Here is a 22465-nt window from a genome sequence, read left to right as displayed (position 1 = left end):
TCTTCGTTGTTGGGGATGCCAGCCCAACCCAATTTGACACCCGTTCTTCCTCATTTGATGAAACCATGGAAACCTGCGTCTCCAAAATCTTCTCCACCAGCTGTGACAACCACCTCCACTTTAGCGGCAGTGGCAGTAGCTCACAAAGTACCTGCTCCCAGAATCAAAGTCCAAGAGAGATTGGGTATGTTACAGAGTTTACTGGATTTGTCCAATTAAGAACTGCCCCTCCACGACGCGTGATGCCTGTCATCAAGTTGATACGACGTAAAAACAATCAGTGGCGACGCGTTCCAGTCCTGAGGCAAAACATGGATATCAGTGTTTTGTGCTACTGACAACCCAAAGATGTCACCCCCCCCCACCCCCCAGAAAACACCACTCTTCTAAACCCAAAGGAAAGAAAAGGAAAGGACTGCCTCCACGTATAGTCAAACATGGGGACATGTTGTCAGTCCTGTCCAAAGCTTCTCCACCTATGCGAAAAAAACATCATTCAAACCGCCTCCACAGATGTCATTGATACCGTGTGCGAATGTTGTTTGAACGTCTTGAAAGGCACGGTAACTTTGTCTAAACACCAGAAACAATGCATAGTCAAACATCGTCACGTTCTTCCCCAAATGGTTCAAACGAAAATACCCATTCCTCAAAAGAAAAAGAAGTTGTTACAACGCGGAGGAATTTTGCCTCTGCTGTTAGGACCCTTGCTGAAAGGAGTATTAGGAACGATGTTGAGAGGACTCGTGGGAGCAAGATGAAAAGGAGCAAGAAGATAAAATGGACCTCTGGAGTCCAGAAACCTCAGACGTGACTCATGAAATCGAATGGAAGGACGAAAACTAGCTTTAGTGCCTTACAAACGATGGATGGAATACCATCGTTGACAAGAACAACGGACATCCCCCCCCCCCCATTTCCCTCCCAATTCGAATTTGATCGAGATGTTCCAGTTACAACAATAATTGCAGTCGTTGATGGATCGCCACTTGTCCGAAACAGAAAAATCGCAAAGGTACGGTCAAGTCTTGCAACGACTACAACTCTTTCAACAGAAAGCTTTAGATGAAACAGCTCTACCCGCTCTGAAAGATTTTAAGGCCTTAATGAAAAGTCCACCACCACATCCTTAGCGGCCAATACAGACGCAACCCCACGAAAGCCCGAGGAAAAAGAGGTACGAGAAGTCTTTCAAACATCGTCAGCAGCTCCCATTCATAGTAAGATAGCAGCGTCCTTGTTGACCCCTTCCCCCACATCCCAACGAGAAGAAATGAAAGCTTGGGTTAAAACGATGATGTCCACTCCTCCTTCGACAGAAGTGACAACGAAAGAAAGGGAAATCAGATGTGACAAAAGAAAGGAAGACAAAAGCCATTCCATTACCACCAACTCCACCACTATCTTCGACTTCTACTCCCGTGGCCCATCGGACACGTAAATCCGTTTTCAAACCACCCTTTCGGCCCGTCCAGAGTATCATCAGCGAAGAGTGTGTGACTTATTAAAAATGCAGAAGGTGTTAGCCAGCATCTACTACGATCCATCCCATCCTCCAGGTTACGGAGGAGTTCAGAAATTGTATCGTGCTGCCAAAACTCGACTGAAAAGTCTCCGTTTACCCCAAGTGCAACGATGGTTACAAGAACAAGCTACCTACACTTTACACAAGCCCATTCGACGAAAAATTTTCACAAGTCGCATCCGAGTGGAGTGCGTCGATCATCAATGGCAAGCCGATTTAGCCGATGTCTCTCATTTGGCCAGCTACAATCGTGACTACAAATATATTTTTTGTGTGTCATCGACGTCTTTTCCAAACTTGCCTGGGTCGTGCCATTGACTTCGCAAATTGAGCAGTGAATTAGTGCGATCCCTCCAACTGGTGTTGAAACAAAGCAGTCGTCACCCTCTTCGATGGCAAACCGACAAAGGCACCAAATTTCTGAACCAAGCTTTCCAAAAAGAATGAAAGAAACGTGACATTCATTTTTTCACCACCGAGAATCCCGATACCAAAGCCAGCATCGTGGAACGTTTTCAACGCACCTTGAAAGAACGCATGTGGAAATATTTTACACATCACCACACTCTCAAGTACATGGACATCTAACTCCACCTAGTCCAAGTGTACAACCAATCTTACCATCAAAGCATCGGACGTGCCCGCAAGAAGTGACTCCCGATAACGAAGTGATCGTCTCTGAGCCCTGTTTGGTACATTCCCGACAGTGGCTGTCCCCAAGAAAAGTGGAGTGTTGGCAGCAGGAGATTGGGTGCGCATTCGCAAAACCAAACGCACTTTCGACAAAGGTTATTTACCCAACTGGACCACCGAATTGTTTCGTGTCACTGGACGAGTGCATGGTCGTCTTCCTGTCGTCTATAAATTGGAAGACATGAACGGGGAAGTGTTAAAAGAAACGTTTTACTTGCCCAAGTTACAACATGTCACCAAAACGGGAGACGACGTGTACGACATCGAAAGCATTCTCGAACGCAGAACCCGTAAAGTGGGAAAACGACGTGTCAAAGAAGTCAAAGTGCGTTGAAAAGGCTATCCTCCCAGTTTTGATTCTTGGGTTGACGCTTCGCAAGTCATCGCCTATAAAATGAAGTGAACATCATACCCTTCCACACAGCTTCAGCTACCGCTACCACTGCAGTGACCACTCCTTCACGCAGTTATTCTTTGCAAGATCTACAAAAAGCAACCCTTGTGGGTGTGGTCTGGAGAACGTGTGCCTAAAACGCAAATCGTCTTTTTCTGCCAAATGTTTGTGGTGTATTGTGTCATCGGTGCGGTCATTGCCAATTTGAGTTTTCAACAAGTAGACAAACAATGGTGGACCATTTTATTGAGCAGTGTCATCGGCTACCTTCTTTCCAATCCTTCCCTGAAATACTCCTCGAACGGGAACAACGGGAATCTTGCGTCTAGCGTCAGTCACCACTTCAGCAACAACAACAACCACATTTTTGGGCGTAGACACTCCTCTGACTTCCAGTGACACCTCGGACAGCAGCAGAACTCTGGAATTATGAACAACAACCAATTTTGCTTAACCTTACCCAGTGACAGTTCCATGGAGGTGTTTCCCAATAACACTGTGCTGTTACACAGCCAAATTACCCCAGGCGATCCAATTAGATCACGATGCCCATTGGGAAGTGGTTTTTGTGGAAATCATTCACCCGGCACAAATCCTAAACATCACTGAAAATCAAAGCACTTTTCAGATCGAAGTTCATGACGAGCAACTGCAAGAGCACTTGAATAAAATCCAAACGGTAGATTCCTCCAATAAACAACAAGTACCCGGTAGTAAAACTCTGTCCATCTATAATATGAAAATTTTGTCAGGTTATGATTTTAGCAGTCAACATCTGGTGAATACGAATGCTGTTAGGTTCAATGCAGCATTTGACAAAGACCTGAAAAGAGTAAACAAAAGTGTTAAGATTGAGTACCATAAAGTAGCTCGTCGCCTACTAATGAAATTTTCGGAGAGTAAAATGTCGAGTAATACTTTTGTCCTGAATTGTTTGACATTTTGGGTGGGAACATAAAGATGATCAGGGGCGGACCGATACCACACATTTACGACAACTTGAGTTTTGCGAAGTATTTTAATTCCCCGGTATAACTGAACCAAGAACTGTATCAATTTGATCTTTGTTTACTCCGATGTGGTGGAATACAACGAGGTGGGTCACACCTCCGTGCCGTTACTGCGTCCGGTATAACTGAACCAAGGACTAAATTTGATCTTTGTTTACTAAGATGTAGTGGAGTACAACGAGGTGGGACACACCTCCGTGCCATTACTGCGTGTCATTCCTTTCAAAGTGGATTCTGTCACGAACACTGACGAGGAAGGTGAAAACGCCTACCACGTTCACCGCGAATTTGTACATCCTCACTATTACAAACACGTTTAACGACCTAAAAAATGAAGCAGAAGATAACAATCATCATAATACGGGATATATCGCTCGATGACTGAAAATCAACGTAGTTTAGAACTGATAGATTGTTTGCATTTGGACATGTAGTTGAAAGAAAGGTATTTGCTGACGGCGTGGATGTCCACCTGAAACGGAATCGCAGCAGCGTCGCTTTCCATTTGATCGCTGAAGCTGCCAATTGCAAAACCATCATCCAAGAAGCCCGACTCTAAGTGCGACGCGTGGAAGTGTTACCTAAAGTGGGAAATGACAGCAGTCACACTTTGAGCAGAACGACCGCCAAGTATCCGATACGACGCGTGGAAGTGAAAACTTTCACCATTCCTGCTAGACACCAATCAGTGATCGAAGATCATCTATTAAATTCCCATTGTCCCTAGACTGGCCCACAATGATAAATTTGCCATTGTTCCCAGAGTGTCGCGACCCTGTTTTTAATGGTAAGTCCCATTGTCCCTAGAGTGCCCCACTATACTACTAGCGATGATTCATATTTCCATGGCAGATAAAAAGGTTCAGGATATGAGATAAAATTTCAGTGCTAATTTTCAACACTACGGTAAGCACATCCTCCTCCTTATTATCAACAGTTCTAACGACATCTAAAATATCACTTTCCTCCACAAACAAAAATCAATAAAACAATAGTACAACAAAAAGAAGATTGACCACTTTCATCTTTCCTTGCATTGTTTTACTTGTCTTCGGTGCTAATTAAGAACAAAATTAATTTTTATTAGAACTCTTCTCAGGGGTAAACATGCTTTCATGTTTGCTAGATTTAAATGGCAAGTGTGAACCATACAAATTTAAAATGAGCAGAGTGAAATTTATTTCAAGAAAAGAAACATTAATGAGGTCTACTATTTATATGTTATAAATAAAGATACATCTATATATAATAAAACAAACGTACAATCAGTGGAATAAGACAAGGACGCCACTATTGTAGACATGGGTCAGATTTAAAAGTTCATGTACGCAAGGTGTTTAATGTTCTCCATCTTCTAGATCCCTATTTTGCGCAGTTGACAAAAAATAATGTTAACCCCAATTCCAGAGAAGCCGCCAATTTTGTTACCTAAATATACAAATGCTCTGGTATATATTTTCACTAAACTTGGTGACTACAGTTTTCGTCATTAGAATTGTATGTGTGTCCCTTGGCACTACGGCAAAGGTTGGGCATGACTATGCACAAATACAGACAACAAGTTGCACGTGCACATGAAGACTAAACATTGAATAAAACAGGGTGAATCCTCCACTACAACTTCCAATCAGCGGTCATTTAGGAGAGCAATTGTCGGACATAATATTAAGAGCAAAGAAAATGTATCTCTGTTATGTCTAAGTGAATCAATTGTTTGAGTGGAGTAACAAATGCAAACATTTTAAATGCTCTCGACTACATATTCCATGCCGTCGATGAGTGTTCTTAACTGTAAAATAAATTAAACTTATGTATCACCCTTACTCTTGTGTCATCAAACCTGTCCACACAGTGCATCGACCTCATTTTGTTTTTGTAATTCCATTATCCGTATTCGGATATATTGAGACAATGGAAGGAAATTTGTTATGTCATGGTTCATATTAATAAAAAATACTATACAACTCTACTCATTTATGGTATTGTTAAAGAAAATCGTCCAAGTTACACTACTAAAACATGGCACATGAAAATAAAATTGACTACTCCTAGTAACAAAATGGTGTTGATCACTAACTTTCAAAAATCTTTGGTTTCTGTGCAATGGACAGTTTAATTTAATCGTCACTGCTTTACTCTATCCCCCACTTGTAGCATTCTCAAACTTTCAAGTACATACTATCTCATGCTTGATATAGGTTAAAGGTTAATTATAAATCTTAAACTTGCATTCTAAGCTAATTGAGTTTGTTGGTTTTGAGATTTCCCAAATCCGGCTAGCTAATTGGGATTTTCTTTCGAACTATGATATTTTTTGTTTCTTTTGCATCAACATCATTTGTTTTTGTCAACGAGTACAATGGATATAATTAGTTCTTTTATTTTTTTTTAAAAAACAACAAACAAAACAACAAAATCAGAGCAATAATATTTTTGAAACTATCTGTTGGTAGGATAGACTATTTGTTTTTGTTGTTGTTTTTAATAACATCGGCCCTCATCCCAAAATGAAATGGTCTGTCCCTAAGGAGATGAAATTGATCATTTAACAACGATATCGTAAAACTTCTGAGAAAACGCTCTGATTACTGCAGTTAATAAAAAGCGGTATATTTGACAAGCTGTAAAAAGATTTTCAGCTGGTTCCCTAGCCGTACCAGTGTTAGATTATCATGTAAGCCCAGGGTACCAGGCTAGAAGATCTTTAGTTCATGAAGATAGAATTGGTATTTTTTTTGTTTACAAATGGCGTCTTCTAATGTTGAGTACTATCAAACACAAAGAGATTTATTAGCCAGAATGCACGATAGGTAAGAAATTTCCTCGGTTTTGCAAATATTATAGCTAATCTTTAGTTGCTACCTTATAGTAGTGGTGAAGGTAAACTCATGTTGTTTGATTAAAAAAAACCCATCTCTTTCAACATAGTAGCCCCAAGTGAAGCGCATGGACACGTTCCTATTGTGCGGGCTTAAAATGCAGTATTTAAATTATTGTTAATTTAATCGTTTATCACCATTTTGACAAATAAATATAACTGGCTGTTATTTTAAACGAATCATTAAACTCCCAAATTAGTTGTAATTACATCCATATATATACAATACTGTCAAGCATAAATGAAGATGTTTATGCAGGGGGTATGGAAGCTACAACAGCCTGAACTGTGAGAAACCCCAAAAAATTCAAAAATTTCTTTCAAATTATTACAGGGTGGGAGGTGGTCTTATTTTTCAAACAAAACAATCACATCTCATCTGTGAAGATACAAGTATAAATTTGTATTAATCTAATTAATACAGTCCTACCCATTTATGTCGACATCCTTGGGCCCGAGGAAATATTGTTGACATAGGTGGATGTCGAGATAAGTGTTGGTGGCGGTCTGGAAAAAGATACAAGTTGAATTCGTCAGTAAGGGGTGGCCTGTCATCAGTGAGTGGCATTTACACTTTTAGAAAACAATTACAATGGAAATTTTGAGTACATGAAGACAAAACCAGTGTGAAATACACTTGTATATTAACAAATTACATTTTGGATCGGTCAAAAACATTCACTACAATATTCAATGTCAGCATTAGCACATGGTTGTATAGTTGTTATTTACATGCTTCAAGTACATGTACTTAAATTGACCTAGATTTTGGTCAGTCTGTTCCCATCTTATTGAGGCTACCAAGAGGATGGGGGCTATTCACAGGGAAATGAAAACATGTCAACAAGTTGTTTTAAACAGTACATGTAATTAGTTACAAAAGTCATCGTGAAAAGTATATAAAAGCAAAAAAGAGATATGCGGCTCATGGTATGATTAATGAAGGCATAATATTGTATACATTGACGCATGCTAATGAGGTATTAAAAGAAAATGATTCTTACAATACAATATTGTAACAATGTCAGTTCAAGTGGTATACATTTAAAATATATCCCGGAGATAACAAGTTATGAATTCTCTCAAAATAAAAATACATGTAGGAGTAAAAGATTTTAATGACAAAATACATATACATGTAATTGAGATTATTATCTATAGCAAAATCAATGCATAAAATTACAATAAAGTTTGATTTAATTTATCAAGGACCAAACAAAAGCCTGTTTTTTTTTAATTATCCAACCATGACATTAAAGCCTGGCGGCAAGATCAACTAATTGTTGAATAAAGTACAGGGTGGATCTGGCCACTTGCCGATATAAATGATTAGGTGGGAAAATTAAAGCCTGGTGACAAGATCAACTAATTGTTGAAGAAAGTATGGGTTGGAGCTGGCACCTGGTCGACATAAATGATTAGGCAGGAAAATTAAAGCCAGGCGGCGAGATCACCTGATTGTTGAACAAAGTATGGGTCGAAACTGGCAGTTTGTTGACATAAATGATTAGAAAACAAAGGATTTGTTGAAGCTGGGACCAAGGGCTTCTGTCGACATGTACGTTTATTTTTTATCTTGAAGTCGACATAAGCATGACAATTTTGGTAGTAATAGTAGACCAAGAGACTGGGACTTTGCTTTTTTGTCGAAATAGGCTGCTTAATTTCATATCCAAAGGTATCAAACAGGTTTTATACTATTTTGTAGCAGTAATAATAAAAACAAACTGCTGGTTACAGGTAGCAGTAGCAACGATATTTATATTCATCAAGTATATAGTTGCTACCGAAGGAGCCTGGGTTTTTGTCAGTAAAGTACCTTACAATAAATCACCTGAATGTACTATAAATATATGTATATTTATTATACAGATAAGGTGATCTTGTGTTGTCACAGATTTTGTTGCCCTTTATTGGTAAAACATCAGACTCTGTGGTTGATACCTCTACCAGGTACTCAAGGGAGAGAACTGACACATTTCTGGTTTATGATGAGACAGAGGGTATGTTATAATACAACCCTATTCCCACGAAACGAAGATAAGTACTACAATATTCTTGGCACATTCTATATTTAGATACTTAAATAAAACCTCTTCCTTGTGAAACCCTCCATGATCTACATGTTTTGTGGATTTTTCATGAAAATATTCTTTGAGCTGTATCAAATTCTTACCAATATAGTTTAGTTTAAAAGAAAAGCCAAAGGTTTCCTTTGTGCAGGTTATCACATAAAATTTTCCCGCTATTCATGAAATTATCCGATCAAAATTAAAAGAATGGGAGCCCCATAAAGAGGGGTACCCTCTCTGTACATAATGGTAAGATGGTGGCACTTAGCTCAACTAAAGTGCTCTCTAGTTATGTTGTTATCGCTACATTTCTGCGCATGTAAGGTTTCTGTCTCCAGTACTGAATTAAAATGCATACTGAATTCAATCAATTAATGAAAATAAAATACTGCAATGCTTATCATTTGAAAAAATGGCAATTGTCACCAGAATATTCTATTCAAAATAATATTACTTTTGGACACACAAAATACCACCCCCATGTTTCCATGACTTGTGATATGTCAGCCTATTCTGCGCACATCTTTGAAAAGATGTAATGTTTAGTAATTGGGCTGTGGAAACGAAATAGCTTACTTTGGACTGCTTCTGTCAGCATTTCAGTTGAGTAGTTAGGTCAGGTTTATAGCTGGTTTTACAAAATTTAATGTAACAATACCAATAAATGGCAAGAGATATTAAGCAACTAAAATTTTTCAGAAACAGGCAATTTCCTGGTGAATTTCTTGAGAATCCCATTCTAGTGGCAAGTTGACATGTTGTATAGCATATGATTTTGTACATGTGGGACAACTTGCAAAATTGGAAACTTGGATTGAGATGCAGAATTTTTTTAAGGTATACATTTCCATCTTTTATATAATGTATTTATTTGTATGATTCTAACATGCATAGTAAATAAGATTTTCTGGGTTACAGGTTCAAGAAGATCATGGAGTGGGTCTTCATGTTGACATTTAGAAATCACATTTTCATACACACTTTGAGTTGAAATGTGGGATATTTTTTTACACTTTACAGAAATGACATAGTGTTGCGCAGAATAAAAAAGTTTTTTTTTTCAGTTTCTAAATCAACATTTATTATTCATTAGCATCAACTTAAAACTATAACTGTATTTCACAAAAAAAGAAGACCCATTTAAAGTTGACAGTTGATATTAATTTTCTGTATGTGATTTTCATCATCAGATCTAGGTGTCTGACCTTCCGTTAGTCCAGTAGCATGCCACAGCTTGATGGAATCCTAGGTCTCGGACCTTCTGTTTCTTGGTCCATTAGCATGCCACAGCTTGATGGAATCTCTTGTTTTTATTATCCTTGGTCACGTGAGCTAAGTAGCTTGATTGTTAGATGTCAGGGATGATTTATACAATTTTTTACAACTAGGCATGAATCATAATGAAGTACCATGCACACTTTTGTATTTCTCTGAATACACACTGCAAAAAGTGCACATCACAGCCTTTCCTGGGTTATCCTTAAGTCATTCATGTGTAATTTTCACAGCATTCTGGTACTTTTTTACTCTTATCTCTTGATCATATTAACAATTTAATTTCCTCTTGACAATGTCTAATTTCTGACATTTAGTGGTGACTGCACACCCTACAGAAACTTTGCAAATTTGGAACTTTACCTTTACCTGTAGATGGCATCGTATAGCCACTATTGCTGATGTGCCATGAAATGCTACTGCATACATAACACACTTTCAGGTTGTCACTGCACAATGCATTGAATGTTTATCAACAAGAATTTAAATATTAAAACACATCATACTTTATAATTCTGGATTATTCATTGAGGTGGCCAATGCAACATTTCTGATTGGCTAAAATGAGCCTGATACCATACATCATTTTTATCATCAATATTGAAATCAGTTTTTGGGGCTTGTACACCAGGCTAGTTCCATATACATGAAAACTGTTTTGACAATAATTGTTCTAATTTACTCCATGCTGGTGAATAATACCTATTCATTTCTGCTGTGAAATTTTTATGTTTCATCACATTGCTGGTCAGTATTGAATTAACACAATAAAGAGATCAATTAATCATTAAAGGGATTGGCATCTCATGTTTTATTTAATTCATGTCACAAGACCACTTAAGATTTATTTAATGGCGGCATGATTTAAAACAACAATTCCGCATCAGATCTAATGAGCTATTATTGACTTCTATGGTAGTGACTAGTAATCCGATGGATTAGCCATAGCTAATGCATTGCTGGATTATAGTGATCTATTGGCAAAATTGACCACATGGAGTTAGCAGATTAGAATCAATTTCAAACCCTGTAAAGCGTACTGTTGAACACTTTTTGGCATGATCCCAGACATTATGTATATTGTTTAAGGTGCTGATTTGATTCCTTTTCCATATTATATGTTAACATAAGTTGTTATGATTTAATGTCTCATAATAGTATTTGTACCATAGTGGTATAGATATTTCTGTGATGTATTTGATATTTCTTGCTATATGCTTGCTGTAGATTGATTTTGTGGAATATTGGGAATAGTAGAAGGCCTTCTTATTGTCATTACTAATGTTGGTGCTGGAAGTGACTGACTTGTTATTGTCCAAATATTGACTAGTATACAGGACTAACAGATTTTGAAGAATGTTTACAGTGGAAACAAATGTTCAAGCTTTTGTCTCTGGAAGAGCACTAAAATTTAACTGGAATATGGTTTGATTTATGATTACCTGGAACAACACCAGAACATCAGTGGAACATGGTTTTTTTTTTTTATTCTCTGAGACAACACCTGAACATGGAAGGAACATGGTTTGATTTACGATTCCCTGGAACAACATGAAAACATGAATGGAACATGGAATGATTTATGATTCCCTGAAAAGTGATTAGTTACTACTGCAAATGATGTGTATGGTTGGGTCTAATAATCACTCCTGAATCTCATTAGCTGAAAACTGTACCTTTTACAGATATTAGAAAAGTTTTTTTTCACAGACATAAATGTTTTGTAACTTTACATTAGTGGTCCCCAATGAGGTGCCCATGGGCACTTCGGCACCTGCCAAGACTTTTTGGATGCCCTTGTTTTAGGTTCCTAAATTTAGTAATCAAAGTTACGTTTTTACGTAAGGAGGTTGTAATGAATAATGAAGGCTGTAATATGAGTAGCAAATGTACATGCAGATTATAAACTCACAAGTTATGTCAGTGCTATGCATATGCAAAGGCATATCGGGGCCCTGAGTGGTCTAAAGCATTCTCCATTACGGATCACTGCCATCTCAGCTCAGTCTGCATGGGTTTGAGTCTAGGATGTGGGTATGTGAGAAAACTTGCCAGTAGCTTCTCATGGGTCGGTGGTTCTTCCCGGGGTTTTCCTGGGTTCTTCCTTCACCATTAATACTCGGCCACCATGCATAGCCTATCGTGTGCTGAAAAATGGTATTTAACCCCACAACAACAAAGGCATATCAGAGTTTGTTTGTTAGTAGTAGTGGTTCCATGTGCCTGCTACTTTCTCATAAACTCCCAAATGTGCTAGTAGGCATGAAAAGTTTTGGGGACCACTGTTGTACATGTTAATATAAAATGGACAGAGCTTTGAAGAAGTGAGCACAACTGTCATAAAGTGTGTACTGGCACAGAGTTCATCCCAGGCCATTTTATGATACCACAACAATATGGTAGTAAACTAAGTAATAGAAAAGAGTGAAAACCAATAAATGTTGTAATATTCAGTAAATAGTTTATCTCCATGGAACACAAAGTGAAAATGTAAAAATGACCTAGAGTGTTGTGAATTAAATCCCAAATAATCCTAGCATTTCTAACACAAGTCTTAATGAATAAAAAGTTCTGAATCAACTTAGTGGTTTTTCAGATAATTTCCAATTCTGTAGATGTAGATGTGCTTGTAATGGCCAGTAGTCTCTATGGTACTAATGTACCAATGACCTGAATTGTAATGATGTGCCAACAGTCTTTTGTGAATAACAGTAATATAATCCAATGTTTCCTTGTTTGAATTCATTATAATTCCCAGTTAATGTCTCTTTCCAAGAATATTATAGAGCACTTTGTATTTCCAGAGAAGAATAATTTGAATTAAATAATTTTAGCCCAGATCAAACATTCAACACAACTATGATTCTGCTTCAAGATCTTACAGCATGAATAAATCATTTTCCCAGTAAATAAGATTATAAAGACCTCTACTTGACATAGGTCACAATGAGCATTTTCTAAAGAGGACTAATACTTAATGGAAAATTCCACTCCAGAAGATTCTGTTACTAAAATTATAATAAAGAACATGATAAACACAATGTCCTTGACTCAGATCAAGATAAATGTTTATTTCTATTGATAATGATCCAAACAACAATGTGATGCATGGCTGCTTTTCTCTTTGCCTTCATAGATTTTCTTTCAGTCGGTACTACTATGGATCATGTGTCGGTTTGGTTCCTTGACATGTGAGTTTATGATATGGCTCTGCAGCTGTCATATGTCGTGCATAAAATAATGAATATGTAATTTTTCATTGAATTCTTTTTCTTGTGATACCAGTTTTAATGGAGTTGATAGTTGCTACAAAACACATGTAAAAAAAATCAATTAACAATGATTTGTCTTTTGAAACAGTCAGAACTTCCCTCAAAACCATGAAAATATATAGAATTGAATTTTTCTTTTATGATTTTTCATGCTTAAATAAATTGCTTTTTTTCTCATTCTTTCAGTGAAGACTTGAGGCAAAGACTAGAACAGCAGGTTCAGGCTTATTTCAGATCAGATAAAAATCTGTAAGTTGACTCTGCAGTGCTTTACTGTATCTTTGAGATTGCAATGAATATATTTTGAAACATTGTTTTATTATTTCTATACCTTTATGTCATCAATCTTTACATACATATAGCTAAATTTACATGCAACATGGGGTTTTCACCAACAGTTTTTTATGATGTGTAGTTGATAATGTATGAAAAATGCACTGATAATACATCCAGTATGGCCACCGTGATGGACATCTTGAAAACAATGTTATTGCTATTCCTTCTGAATTGAAGGTCATATTGAAATGGGGTTTTCACCAAAAGTCTTGTTGCTACTTCTCCAGAGTGATGGTTATAGCAGTACAAGTTTTTAACCAAAGTTTTCTTATGATGTCTAGTTGATCCTAAATTAAAATGGTTCCAATCTTCACAATGTTGTTTTCACAACTTGTTCTGAAAATATGGTGATTTCTTAATACATTTAGTTGATATTAAGTGAAACTGGTGTCTGATATGATGTCTAGTTGATCCTAGGTAATTGGTGTCCAGTCTGACCTCCAGCATGTCTTCCATGGTGGCTTTCTTGGAAACCTCGTTGTCACTACTCCTTCTGAAAGAATGGTCATGCTGACATGGGATTTTCAGTACAAGACTTCCTATGATGTTTTGTTGGTGCCAAATGAAATGGTGTCCCTTGGACATCCAAAATCCACTGTGCTTGTTATCTTGAAAATCTAGTTATTGCTGCTCCTCAGAGAGAGATGGTCTTGGTGAAGTGTTTCTTTTTATGTTTTGTGTATTGATACCATGTATCTGACTTTTTCATGATTTTAATTGAGGGTTGTGAATAGAGTTAATGCCTACCTGACTTTTGTCATGTTTTAAGTAGTAACAAGATGTTTATTTTAATTTGAGTTTAAGGGCATGTGGAAATTTCCATTGAAATGATTTGTTTTACAGAACAGTCTATTATGAGTTAGGTCAGGTGGATATGTATATAAAGGGGACTTGGTAAACAATTATTCATTCCTGTTTCAGATCAGTCTTTAGGAATATATGATCAACATTTATAGTTGTGTTCAGATATAAGTCTGGAACAATTTTTAAAAAAATTATTCATTGGAATTACAATGTGCTTTTTGACTGTTTGGACTAAAACACTACTTTGGGATTATTGAGAATTCATTCAAAGACATTCTGGAATTTTTTTTATTGTGGTACATCAAGACATTCAAGACTATTGGAGTTCATTTAGTACATTCTGTACTTTCAGACTTGTGATAAGACATTTAGGATTATTTGGGATTTAATTCATGATGCTGTAAGTGATTCTTAAGTTGTCACTTTGTAACTTAGATAAATAAATTATTCACTGATTTTACTGAACTTGTTAGTTTCACTTTTAATCATTACATAGTTTAAACCTAGAGTCTTAACAATTAAAAGACTTTTTATGATGTTATGTTGATCCTAAATATAAAATGGTGCTGGTCAATGGTGGCCTTATTGAAAATCTTATCATTACTGCTTTTGAAGGGATTATCATATCAACAATGAGTTTTCACTCAGACACTTTTCACTATATGTAGCTGAAATGAAAATGATGCAATTGTGACCAAAGAAAATTTGACGAATCTCATTATAGCTACTTTTTTGAAATGGATATCAGTACCAGCATTAAAAAATCCCACCTTTCTTGCAATGCATGTGTTTTGTTATTCATATGTTGTGTTGGTCTAACCTCTGAAATGACTGCCTTGATGGTTATCCTGAAAATATTTACAGGGGTAGAAAACTTTGAAAATCCATGGTTGTCTCTGGGCAACTTGCTTTGAAAACATGTCAGTAGATTTGTCTGGTTGCCAAGTAAATTACTGTAATATTTCACCAACTTTTGTCATATATGGACCTAATTGCACACAATACTTGTAACTCAGTCAGCTGTGCTAATGGAAAGTGTCACACAAGTTTACATGCATATTTAATCTGTTCAGCAATTAAAAATTAATTGAACAATTTCCTTTCTTTGATGGTATCTTGTTGAGTAGCAGTTTTCTAGTAGTTGGCCACCCATAATCATAAACTTACCCATTTTGTAATGTCTGTCCAAATGGACTTCATTATGGTTCATGTTATTATTAATCCAACACTATTAATCTTGTTTCTGAACTGTTGGTGAACTAACTTTCATTGTGGGAATTCTTTTAGCCATAACATCTCAAGCAAATATAGTATGCAACAACAATTGTGATTGGTTTGATTGTTTAAGTTTCCCATATTCCTTTGGCTAAAGTTAGCCAACAGGAGCAACTGTCACATGCTCTACAGCATGTGCTAATTTCTTCAACAGACCAAAAGTGTAATACATGCACAAGATCATGATCATTCAGTGTGTCAAGCTAAAGATTTAAGAAACCATTACCATATGATGGTGTGTTGAGAAAAGACAAACATTTCTGAGTTTCCTTGAGGCTTTCCCAAAGGGGCTTATATTGTGCACTGTGATTACTGGAGTATCAGACACATGAAGATTAGTGTGGGCATTTACCAACAGTAATCACTCATCACTCTTGTGCAGAATTGTGCAGCTATATTTTGGGCATCCTATCACAGTTTTACAATTCAGTGATCAAATGCTTGCTGCTGGAAAATGTATAAAAATCCTTAATAATATTTAGGATGATATTTGTTTTATATTTTATCTTTGCCTGACTTGGCTTTCACATTGGTGGAGATGGTTGTTTGGCATTAATGTTTAGTTGTCCTGGGCTACCATAAAAATAGATTTTTCTACCCTTGCTTTTCCTGAATGGCTGTTTTTCTGAAGAAAAATGGTGTTCATAGGAACTCCAACATGGCATCTTAGTAGCCATCTTGAAAATCTTGATATCACTGTGACTTTTGTGTGAATGATGGCATTGACATGGAGTTATTGAATCACTTCTTGCATTATTTAATTGGTTCTGAATGAATAGGGTGCAGATTGGACCACCAAAATATGTGCTCTGTCGTGTAGGAATTTGAAAACCACTTGTCATTGACCTTGGAATCATGTCAGATTATTGCTAGCATTTTTGTACTTCATTACACTTGTGAACACAGTGACTTGTATTTTATTTCATGTCAGTGAATAAGTTGACAGTCAGCTCTCCGATTTTAAAGTCAAAAGCCCTGACTCAGGTTTTTGGCTGTAGTTGCATGTGAGCACTGATAGCACAAGTATGAATGGAATTTTATAAAGTCCATTTTGCTGATATCTCTGATGAACATATTGAATAGTGCCACTTAAATAACTTTGTTGTTTTTCCACAACATATTAATTATAGATTTAACAACATAGCACATCAGTATACCTTGACACTGTGTTAGACAAACTGGATGATTTTCTATTCATGATATCAAGTTCAAGGTCAATGGTCATGAGAAAGAATGTGTGTGTATTTTGGATTTCTAACATAGCTTCAACAATTTTGCAGTCATATCATGTTGATGTCTGCAGTGTGGCAGTTTATACTGATGTCTAGCACTGGGGCATCATGCCGCAGGTGTGTAGCATGATGTCCCACCCAGTCACATTATCCTGACACCAGGCCAACCAGTCCTAACACTAATCTCTTAATGCTGAGCACCTAGCAAGGTAGCTGTTATGACCATTTTTATAAGTCCTTGATATGACTTGGTTGGGGGTTTGAACCCACGACCTCCTGCATCCAAGGCAGACTCTCTAACCACTAGGCCACTGGAGCAGTCATGAGAAAGAAATGTGGTCTGCACTTACATGTCTTGTATATATGTTAACTCCAACATGTAAGAAAATAGTTTTATAACCAAATTTAGTATTTTGGAGTTTCTCATGAATATCAGATAAATGATTTCAGTAAAAAGAAGAAACAGTCTTATCTTAGATTCCTGGAAAGTCTTTCGCCCAGTAGATATTGGTTTCCAGAGGAAGTCTTGTTTGTTTGTAGTATTTGATTGCAAATGTTGAAAGTGGCACCTAATTTTGTTTACAAAATGTTTGAAATTCAGTATAATTTAAATATTATACAAGCATATTAAGCATGGTTTTCATGATTTTTGCAGTTCACTATAATGCAGTTTCTTTTCCATTTTTCTGCTTATTGTTTGCAGAAAGTGTATGATGTTGCTTGTATGATATGTTTGCCTGATTCCTGGCTATGCTTCAAGACGTTATTGGCAGAAAACTATTTGATTATACCCTGTAGATGACAAGCATGTAACTCTTTTGCCACATTGAAAATCATATGGAATTTCATTTTCTTTTACAGTATGGAAGTATTGGTTTCATATATATGTAATAGTATAGTATTTCTTCTGTATTCCTTTTTGATACTGTGCAGTAATTTCAAAAGTTCATAGTGGAGTATATTTTTATTTAGGTAGATGAAAAGATATTTCATGGAGAGATATAAAATCACATCTGTGGCCAGGATGCCTTTATTACCAGAGGAAGATCAGTTGAAATTAAGTCCTGAACTGAACAGAAGAAAAACATTGTAATGTTCCTCACTTTGATGTGAATGGGGGAGGATGCACATAAGTAATTGACACCAATGTATATTCAAATCTGTTATGATTTTATGCAGATACTTTTTCCATGCACTTTTCTTCCACACTGACTAGGGTTTTTGAAACAAGCACTGTGTGGGGTGGTGGTAGACAGGTGTGTTTCTTCCTGCTAAGTCAGTTTGGTCAGAGTGTATTGGGTTTTGGGATTTTCATTTGCCTTATCTTTTTACTTGATAATCACTATTACATAAAATGTAGCAGAGAAGGAAAAGATATTATAGATCACTTGTAGTGTTCTCAATGATTTAAAAAAAATTGCATCAAGGTAACTGCATGGTAGTGTCACAAAATGTTTTTGAAAACATGCATTATCATTAAAGTAAAAAAATTAATGAAATATACAAGAAAGTATTCTTTATTTCAGTGAGTTTGTGTAATTTTTTCATTCCAGAATGACAATATTTGAATTCAAATGATAGTGTCTTTTCATCACTTCCCCATAATGTCTCTATTTACTGCTACAGTATAGTCCTTAATGCAAAATCCTACTTTGTTGATGATTACAAAGTAGTTCAGCATACATTTCATGGTTGAATAGGACCTTTGACACTTTGAACAAAAAAAAACAAAATTTAATAGAAAGTATCATATTGGATGTAAGATAGAAAATATGCAAACTTACCTTATCTATAATCAAGTGAACTATCAAGGATGAATTCTCAAAGGGTCAAGATGGTGATGTGTTTTTAAATAATAATGACAGAATAAATAGTATAACACCTATTTCTTTCCATTTTAGAACAATATATCACTGTGTTCTGGTTTAATTTCTTCAATGCCAGACAGCAAAATATTGTTCAAAAGTTTAAAGTATTTTATTTACCTGCTGTAGACATTATTGACACTTGTTGCTTAATTTTGGCTAAATAATTCAGATTTAAATAAAATAATAATTCACAAGGTTTCATGGGAGAAATCCTGCTCTCTGAATAGGAATCTTCAAACCTTGCAGCCAATCCTCTCAGTCAGGTCAGCATGGGGCTAATCAGGCACTTCATAATTTTGCATTTTATTGACAGTGGCTATTTAACAATTATTTTTAAAGTTTAGCAGGAAACATAAAAGTGTATTGGCATGATGCATAGCATATTGGCAGCTTTAAAAGCATCATGGGCCAAAATGATGTTTCAGAACCATGATGGTAAATGGCCAAAGGGAGGGCACTGAAGTCTCTGCATGTCTTTCATTTGGGCTTTTTATTTGTCTACCAGATGCAGTATCCCAAAGCTCTTGTCATCTTTATATACTGCCCCCTTCTTTTAATAGACCCAGACAATTGGCAAACTCCCTTATAGCATGCAGTCAGGTTAGGATCCTTTTTTTCCAATAGAAAGGCAAAATTAGGCTCCCATTTTCTTAACATAAAAAAAATGTCAATCATAACAGGTAAATGAAATCTCTATATATTGATTATTTTATTGTCAAAAAACAGTGGTTGGTATGTGGAAATGTTGATTCATCATGAATAATTGTCAGATTTTACGAAGAAATCATATCAACCAATTAATGAAGTCTCATCAAGTGAAAATTCATATTTTTATTTTATCTTTTAATTTGGGGCCAGTATAATTAATGTAAATATGATATGCCCACTACTGTTAAGATACATGTATCATTATGTATCATACTAGCTGCAGATGAATGATGATAAAACTGAGGCCATTCAGATTACAACACAAAGGCTTTCTCATTTACATCCTTTACCTCAAACAATAAATATCAGCAACACCAACATTAAATTCGCAAATATCTTTCAGTTGATGCCACTAAAACACTTGTGTGTTCATCAGTACTTTCAAGACTGGACTATTGTAACTCAATTCTGTCTGGTTCATCTCAATATCTACTCCAGAAACTTCAAAAAGTTCAAAACACAGCTGCTTGGATCATACTTAGAGTACCACGACCAGAGCACACCTCTCTGCTGCTCTGTACCCTGCACTGGCTATCCATTCAATCCAGAATCAAACACAAGATTTGTTCTCTGTGCTACGTTTCACTGCTGAACTCTAGTCCAACATACCTATCCGACCTCACTCATGTGTACACACCATCAAGATACGTACGCTCCTCTTCTGACAGTATTATACTCATTATTCCCACTATGAAAACAAAGTCATATGGACAGCGTTCTTTTGCATACCAGGGCCTTAGCAACATGGAATGAATTGCCCACTGAACTTAGACACAAAGACACAGTGATCACATTCAAGGGTGCTCTCAAAACTCACTTATTTCGACTGCAAGAACAAACTTAAAGACCTAATAATGTTTCCTACCTTAAATATTCATTTAAATATTATGTCTACTCTTTTACGTATCCATAATTTATATACATCTACCTCTGTCTGTCCTTTTCTCTGTGCATTCCTTTAAATTATGATTGAAAGGCAAAATTGAAAACTAAATGAATTAGATTATTAATGGCAGTCTCATAATAGTTATTTAGGAGAAAAAAATAATCAGAGAAATCATAAGGCACATTAGTTATTATTAAACTGAATCATCTGTTTTGGTGATATTGCTGAAGATTATTGAATTTGTTTCAAGGAAAAAATATGCACAATTTAAAACTATTCATGCAATAGATTTTTGAGATGCATTGTAACAAATTGGGCATTAAATTTTAAATCAATGAGCAAAATATATGTATTATAAAATATACAAGTCATAACTGAATGTTTAGAAATGTCTATGCATATGATTACCTATTTACATTCCTCTTCTTTTAGTCGCCCTTGCTATCATATGACTATCAATTATGTTGCAGCCAATGTTGTTTGTGAGTTAGGAAGAGGGAGGAAGTATTTCATGCATGTTTTACTTACAACCTATTTTCAACAGAATCTGCCACATTCTGATAATGATTCTTTATTTTGGTCAATTTGTAGGTTGACAAGCAAAACTTGCATAATAGAATCTCTGTTTTATATACTGTGATATCTTCCGACTCATGTTGATAAAGTAATAGAATAATATTTATAGCTTCTTTATAAATACAAAGGACACATTATCATGTTTTTTTAATTGTTCTTTATGAACAGGTTTCACTGTATTCAAAATTTTTAAAAAGTACTGAATGTTTTCTTGTAGTGTTAGTATGGATATGACCTAAATTGTTTTATTTCTGACAATAAAAATAATTCATATATCCAGACAGGCTAATACATAGTAATCTTACATTTATAACCTACTTACGCATTTGCTGAATACAGTAAAACATTGATTGCCCATACTTATCATAAGACATTGGTTTTTCTAGAGAATTATTTGCCTTGATAAATGTTTACATAATAAACCATGGTTTTCCTTTTACACCATTGCAGATACTGACTTTAAACTTTGGAATATGATAATGGGTGATGTGTATATATGTATATCATAGTTTAAAAGGTTTTAAATGAACCCTTGGTTGGTTTGGGAGTTCAAAACAAAAATCTAAAAAAAAATCATATTGTCAATGCATATCCAAGCATTCCTTGTATCATCATCATGGCCAGTGCTTTAACATAGTGAATGGGTTTTGCCCCAATGATGTGGAATGTTGCCATGGGTCATTAACTGGAAACTGCTAAGATCACTACAACCAAATAAAGGTTTGAAGGACATGAAGAGATAGAACAAAAAAATACCTGGTATATTTAATACAGACCTTGGTTATGTCTTTGGTTTGGGGATATGCCAATGGGTCATTGCTTGGAAAATTTTGATCCCCACCCTACAGCCATTACACATTTAATGGGCATTGGGAGATAAATGCACTTTTACATCCAACACAGGTCCTGGAGTATGGGACTTACGATTGACTCATAACTTGGAAACTATCCCCACTTCATGACTATACATATACTAACAGGGCAGGAAAAGACCAATATGCATTTATAGTATTGAAACATTGGTCAGGTCATATACTTAGTGACATAGCTTGTAAGTATGGAGATATGTAGGGGTATACTAATTACCTAATTCTAGCTAAATGAACAAAATTGCAATTACTTTAAAAAATTTTGATTACGCTTATATTTAGTTACTATTATTGCTAATTACCTAATTTTAGCTAAATGAAAAAATTGCACTTATTGTTCAAAATTTTGATTATACTTATAATTAGTTACTATTAGGCCAAGAATTAATTAAATTACTTTACTTTTTTTATTATAAAGTAATTAGTTTCATTGAGATTACTTTTAATTATGTTCTTCTAGAAAATCACAAAAATATTTCAGTCTGTATTAAACATGTGAAAAGCATTGTGTTTTTTATTTATGCCTGTCTTGAGTCAAGTGTATTTTATTATGACTTTGTCTGTCCAGCCATTAAAATTTACTTGTCCTGACCATAACTTTGTAATAGTTTGAATTTGAAAAAAATTAAACTTCTACATGCATCATGATTTATTGGTGAGTTACATACCATGGTCACACTCTCGGCTCAAGGTCAAGGTCACAAGAAAGGAAAATGTACATATGTGACTTGTGTCCTTGTCATAAGTATAACATTTGAACCACTGTAAATATTTGAATGAAATGTTAGGTTA

The 22465-nt window shown here is 35.7% G+C and overlaps 1 protein-coding gene across 4 annotated transcripts in view; it reads left to right on the top strand.

Moving 5' to 3' along the window:
* The first annotated feature begins 6357 nt into the window (after positions 1 to 6357).
* The window catches only part of LOC149805353 (uncharacterized), a 60938-nt gene continuing 44830 nt past the window's right edge, over positions 6358 to 22465 (top strand). For 3 of the 4 annotated variants that reach the window (XM_089949578.1, XM_089949587.1, XM_089949574.1), the window contains exons 1-2: positions 6358 to 6432; positions 13306 to 13368. In XM_089949578.1, the coding sequence (XP_089805704.1) occupies positions 6368 to 6432; positions 13306 to 13368 (128 nt within the window). In that variant the 5' untranslated portion in view covers positions 6358 to 6367. Of the gene's footprint in view, positions 6433 to 13305; positions 13369 to 17738; positions 17856 to 22465 lie in introns of all 4 variants that reach the window. The other variant, XM_089949575.1, reaches the window with a different exon arrangement.

Source organism: Sinohyriopsis cumingii, chromosome 2 (genome assembly GCF_028554795.1).
Source record: "Sinohyriopsis cumingii isolate HCF-2022 chromosome 2, ASM2855479v2, whole genome shotgun sequence".
In the NCBI taxonomy this organism is placed as follows: Eukaryota; Metazoa; Mollusca; class Bivalvia; order Unionida; family Unionidae; genus Sinohyriopsis; species Sinohyriopsis cumingii.
The sequence above is the reverse complement of the archived record's forward strand: the minus strand, read 5'-3'. Positions and strand labels throughout refer to the sequence as shown.